Raw genomic sequence first — 6,000 nt, 5'->3', positions numbered from 1 at the left:
AACCAGGTGATCACGCGAGACTTGGGGAGCCGGCCGGACGACTCGACTACCCCAGTCCCCGCGCTCCGCCAGCCCAGCACCCTCCGCTGCGCGTGACGACGCGGCCCACGGCGGCCTCCGCCCCGGCGCGCCTGCGCACGCGGCTCTCGCGGTGTCTCGCGCTCAGCCCCGCCCACCTCTGCCCCCGCCCTTTCCGCCCCTCCCTCCCCCTCCGCCCTGTCTCTCGGCGGCAGCGGCGGCGGCGGCGGCTCGCGCAGCTCGTTGGCTCACTATATAAAGGGGAGAAGCGGGCGGACCGGACGGCTGGAGCTGCAGCCGGTGGCGGCAGCGGCGGCGCGGGGAGCGGCGACCGGTGGTGGTTTCCCTCCTTGGCGCGGGGTGGGGAGCGGGCAACGCCCCCCCGGACCCCAGAAGGGTCGTGGCTTTTTTTTTTTTTTTTTTTTTTTTTTTTTTTTTTTTTTAAGGGCGATTCTCGAGGTTTTTAGCTCGGGGAGGACTGCCCCCCTCCTCCTCTTCCTCCTCCTCCTCCTCTCACCGCTCCCCTTCTACTCTTTCAGGATTCGATTTTGTTTGAAATTTTTACCCCCAATCTTGCGGTGGCTTGGGCCACCCTCCGGGTGTTTTGGTTTTCTTTTTTTTCTTTTTGGTTTTTTGTTTTTAATCTTGTTTTCTCGGGGTTGCCCCCCCTCTTGTTTGTGTTGTGTGTGGAAATGGCGAACTCGGCAAATACAAACACCGTGGTAAGGACGTGGTTTGGTGGCCGGCGGGGGCTTCGTCCGGGCGGCAGCAACGGCCGGACCGGGCGGGGGCGGGGACGGCGGCGACTCCCGGCCTCTACTCTCCTCAGCCGCCCGCGCGGCCGCCGCCGCCGCCGCCGCCGCCGCTTCCCGCCTCGGGCGGAGCGGGCCGGGGCGGCGGGCGCGGGGGGGGCGGGGGGAGGGCGCCTCGGGCTGGCGGCGGCGGCGGCGGCGGCGGCGGCGGCGGGAGGAGGGCGGGGGCGCCGGCGGGGCCTGGGGCCGCCGCGGGGCGGTCGGGGCCGCGCAGGCCGTTGGGCCGGGGCGAGCGCGCGGCTCCGGCCGCAGACCCCGGCCGCCGGGAGGGCGGGCGGGCGGGCGTGAAGCCTCCGCTTCCCCCCCTGCGCCCCCCCCGGGGGCCCGGCCGCGCCGGCTCGACACGGGCGCCCCGAGCAGCCTCCACAGACAAAACCCGCGTCTGGGGAATCGGGCGAGTCCCCAGGACCCGCCGTGTGGCCCACTTCAGTGCAGTGGAAGGCGAACGGCTACTTTGGGGGTTACTTGGGATGTTTCTGGCGGTTGTGCTTATTAGGGGGAGCCTTCACTGAGGCCATTTTATATTTCTTAAAAAAAAAAAAAAAAAGGAAAAAGGAAAGAAAAGGACGAAGGTTGAAAAGCACTTATCTCGGTTCCTTCCGAATCGGTAAAATGGCGAAGGGGAAGCAACACCCCCCCCCCCCATCGTATCTTCCACTAGCAAAAGCACCAAAGCAAACAAACAAACAAACAAACAAACAAAAAAGCCTACAGTGGTCCCAGCGCCCCTGCTTTCGCCTTGAAATTTGCCTACGTCTCCCCCCCGCCCCCCCCCCGTTTGTCCCTTTTTGGTTACTTGCGATCACGTAGGTTTGCAAAAAGCAGTCACATAAAAACAACCTTGTCCGTCACCAACGCCAATGCGATCACTAGTCCACCCCACTCTTATTTTTATTCTGACCGTAAAAACACGTTTTTGTTTTTGTTTTTTTGTTGTTTTTTTGTTTTGTTTTTTTTCCCGGTCCCAAACGCCGCAGACGAGCCCGCGGCCGCCCGACTCCGTACCGTTGGCGACTCGGGTCGATCCATCATGGCTGCGGCCGCTTACCCTGCTTTTGAGTCCCTGAGCCTTGTGGTCCTCCTCCCTTTGGCTGCCCTGTTTATATAGAGCCATTGCCGCTCTCTAATATAGACTCTGCCAGGATGGGAAGGTGCTTTTCAGGCCTACGTCACCGCCTCTCCATTTAAACACTAGATCCGGCTTTAAATAGTGAGAGCTGCTGAGAGCGGGGCTGGGAGGTGCGTGCTCCCGAGGCGAGAGGCAGGAGCGAGCCGAGCGCCCGGTTTATATCTAGGTCCTTCAGCTGCCACTGGGATTTCGCGCCCGACGGGGCCGCTTTCGGAGGGGGGGGGGGGTCCCCAAGTTTTTTTGTTTGTTTGTTTTGACGCAGCAGCTAGGGTTTCCTGCCTTTGTTGAGGGGGCGGGGGGGGGGGGAACGCAGAATTGCTGTCCCTTCTTATATTTTTATCTTTGCTTTTAAAGAGGATTGTAGCTCAGAGGTCTGTGGTCATTTTTGTATTGGGAAATGCGTTATTGTTGGGCATTTAAAGAAAACGACAACAGAAACACCGCTTCCTACATTAACTCTGAGCTGCAGGGTACTTGATGACTCTGATAGTGTTTCGTCCATCGAGTATTCAGAAAATGTGTTAGAAATAAAGCTCCTATATGCCATTGTTTTTCTGTAATGTTAGACACAAAGCTTTTTTGAAGATAAAGTGCCTAAAGCTTCAACGTGTGGACCTTATGTCCACAGTGCATCTATTGTATGTAGGGAAATTGTGAGTAATGAGAGGGGAGGCTTAGTGCAAACTGGATTTTTAAAATATTAAAATTCGAAGTTGACGTTGTCTTTTGATTTCATTGGATATTAACGTTCAAGATAGAAGTTAATTTGGTTTATTTTTCCAGTATTCTGCCTCCCCGGGGTGGGGTGTGGGGGGACTGACACTTTGGAAAGGAACCTCTTAATTAATCATGAGATTAGTGGCTCTTTAATTTACCTTTTTTTAAGTTTGGAATACCTGTGTTTTGAAAGCCAAGAAAAACCTAAATTACTTTGTATTTTGTAAAAGGCAAACATTTTGATTCAAATAAGGTTTAGCATTTTAAATAATAGCTTGGAAGTTGCTTATTTCAGATAGTACCCGCATACCCCCATGCTTTTAAAAACATCAGTTTTTGGGGATCCCTGGGTGGCTCAGTGGTTAAGTGTCTGCCTTTGGCCTGGGGCATGATTCTGGAGTCCCGGGATCGAGTCCCCCGTGGGGCTCCCTGCATGGAGCCTGCTTCTCTCTCTCTGCCTGTGTCTCTGCCTCTCTCTCTCTCTCTCTGTGTGTCTGTCATGAATAATTAGATAAAATCTTAAAAAAAAATAGGTATTTAAAAAAATCAGTTTTGGGGGGTATATCAACTTAGGAACAATTCAACTAAATTATTCTCTGTATGTGTACTTTGCGAAGAATACACATTTCCCTTTATAGTGCTTTTATGAATCCGGTAAATGGTCAGGTTGTGGGTTAACTAAGGCACATAAGCAGAATCCTAAAACAAGATAAATTCATTAAATAGGGAGTGCCAGAAGAACGCAATTTTATAGCTGTAAATGTCTGGGTCTCCAAGCTGAAGATTTTTAGGAGTGATTGACTTCAGAAAACACCAAACACCAGTTTGCTGAAAAAATAATTTGTATCATCAACTTAAGATTCATAGTAACAATTTAAAATTACACCACCTCTTTATAGTGCCTTAAAGATCATTATTGGCTTAAAACCACTTTTTGAATGTTATTTTTGTAATTCAGTGGTTAAATCACCGTAGATAAAGTGATACCTATAGTCAGTTACAATTTCTTAATATATAGAACCAGAATGTTAAAATAAGGAGGCCCTACAGAGTTTTACAATTTTTCACATGAATAATTTAAAGTTTACAGAGGCAGATTTGATTTAGAAAAAGTCAGGTTAGTGAGTGGAATATCAAAGGTGAGGACCCACATATATAAAAAGTTTTTCTGATTGTATTGAAAAGGGACAAATTTTAATGGTTGAGGTAAGTTATACAGAGGAACTCGTTATTTGTAGTTTTGGCAGTGCAAGAACACATTTTCTTAGCTCTCCTGTGATAACAATATTGTTGATAGAGATGCTAATGAAACATTTCTATTTGAGGTTTGGTTATGAGAGCAAACCCCTGGCCTTATTGGTAACCAGTAGTTCTTACCTTAAGCAGCATATGTAAACACAAGTAATGACAAACCTTAAAAGAAAAAGGCTGATAACCTTAATCGTGTGGTAATGGATAGGATTTATTACAGGGTAACTCTAGTTTTATCATGCTGAACATGCAAACTTCTTGCTTAACATTTTAAAAATAGGATCTGGGTTGGGCAAATTGACAGTGACTTTTGATTTTTAAAAAATACTTTATATTTTTTCAAGTGTTTTCACATCTATTCTCCTTTTATTCTTCTGGCAACTTTCTAGAAGCAGTCGTCCCCTCCACACCTTCCCAAGTAATACCCCCCAAATAGTAGTAATAATAATAATTAGAAAAATAAACATTGAGGCTGTCCATGATTCTATTTCATAGCCATCGTCTGGGCAGTAGTTGAAGGAAAGAAATCCCGGGTAAGAAATCAGTGTCCCTTGTTCATCTGGGGCTTTGAGACCTGATACTGTGGGTATATGAACAGTGTAATGGTGTAGCTTAAAGGCACAGACTGGTTAACAGAAAATCGAAATTACCTGATTTTTAAATGAGATCGCAGATGTTATCAGGCAAATGACTGTAGGACATAAGGTTCTCTAGTATAAGGCTTAGTAAGGAGGTTGTGACAGGAGTCAAAGGAAAGAATACTAGGGACCAGACATGGCAACCCATAAGGCTATTTATTGAATCACATTAGGTGTTTTGACTATAACAACATAGGAAATTATAACTAGAAATTGTGCAGACCTTATATGTGTGAGGACCTCCTATATACAAATCACATTAAATAGTTCTTAAGACTCCTTTTAAAATATAGTCATAGAATAATCCATCTTAACTGGAGCAAATGATATTTGTTAGTATGGCCCTATCTTCAAAGTTATATCTTCTAAAATAGGTTTTGGATAGTTGGAAAAATGGTTGTTGTATTATATATAATTGGTTTTGAATATGTGAAAAATTACCTTTTTCAAGTTTTTATTTTTCCTTTAAAGCCTAAATTATACAGATCTGTGATTGAAGATGTTATTAATGATGTGAGAGACATCTTTTTGGATGATGGAGTTGATGAACAAGTTCTGATGGAACTAAAAACCGTGAGTTGGCCTCTTTTTGTTGTTTTTAATAGTCATGCTTATTTTTTTTTTTTTTTTCATAAAATACTCTTTTCAGTCTGAGACTGATCCATAATTTTTCCAGGGGATGAACATTCAGCTTTGCTGCAGTAGGCACTCTTATAGATAGGTGAAGGATGCTAGTTTTAGAAAAGCTCTACCATCTGTCCTTCCTCTGATCTTAGGTACACTCTTTATATTTCACGTTCCTTATGTGTGATATGGGAATTGGTTCGACTTACCTTATAGGTTGTTTTGAGGATTAAATATAATAGCTATATAAAGTACTTAAGCACAGTGCCTGGCAATATCAATCACTATTACTAATGGACCCTTAACATTGTATATTTATAGTCTAATTATTTGACCTAGCTATAGTCCCCCCCCCCCCTTTTTTTATGGTCTTAATGTGCCTGTATTCTAAAAAGTATTTATGTCGGAGATAAAATAAGTGCCTGATAAAAGAATTTCATGTTCACAAGTCTGAATTTTTTTTTAATGTGAGCCAAATATTGGGTTTATGATATATTTTACTTTGGGAGCTAGTTTTCGGTCTCTTGGATTTCTTTGAATTTAAACAGAAATAATTAGATATTTTTATTTAGCATTCATGTTTTCTTGGTGTTGTAATGACTCATGGAATCGTGGAATATTTTTGCCTTACTGCTCAGAACAGTGGTTCTCAAAATAAGGTCTGTGGAGTCCTGAGGTTTCTCCACAGACTCTTTTAGGAGGTCCATGAGGCTGGCCAAATGCCCAAGTCTGAATAATCATAATTTGTCCTATTTTCAGTAAAAGTTTTGTTCTGTGAAAAGTGGTCTGTTAAACTTGCTACTCAAATGCG

General features: G+C 45.5%; 1 protein-coding gene across 2 annotated transcripts in view; it reads left to right on the top strand.

Annotated features, from left to right (window-relative positions):
* Positions 1 to 504: 504 nt before the first annotated feature.
* The window catches only part of GTF2A1 (general transcription factor IIA subunit 1), a 46,463-nt gene continuing 40,967 nt past the window's right edge, over positions 505 to 6,000 (top strand). The window contains exons 1-2 of one of the 2 annotated variants that reach the window (XM_038545483.1): positions 505 to 740; positions 5,037 to 5,138. In XM_038545483.1, the coding sequence (XP_038401411.1) occupies positions 711 to 740; positions 5,037 to 5,138 (132 nt within the window). In that variant the 5' untranslated portion in view covers positions 505 to 710. Of the gene's footprint in view, positions 741 to 2,050; positions 2,070 to 5,036; positions 5,139 to 6,000 lie in introns of those variants that run through there. The other variant, XM_038545484.1, reaches the window with a different exon arrangement.

This window comes from Canis lupus, chromosome 8, assembly GCF_011100685.1.
Source record: "Canis lupus familiaris isolate Mischka breed German Shepherd chromosome 8, alternate assembly UU_Cfam_GSD_1.0, whole genome shotgun sequence".
Classification (NCBI taxonomy): Eukaryota; Metazoa; Chordata; class Mammalia; order Carnivora; family Canidae; genus Canis; species Canis lupus.
The sequence above is the reverse complement of the archived record's forward strand: the minus strand, read 5'-3'. Positions and strand labels throughout refer to the sequence as shown.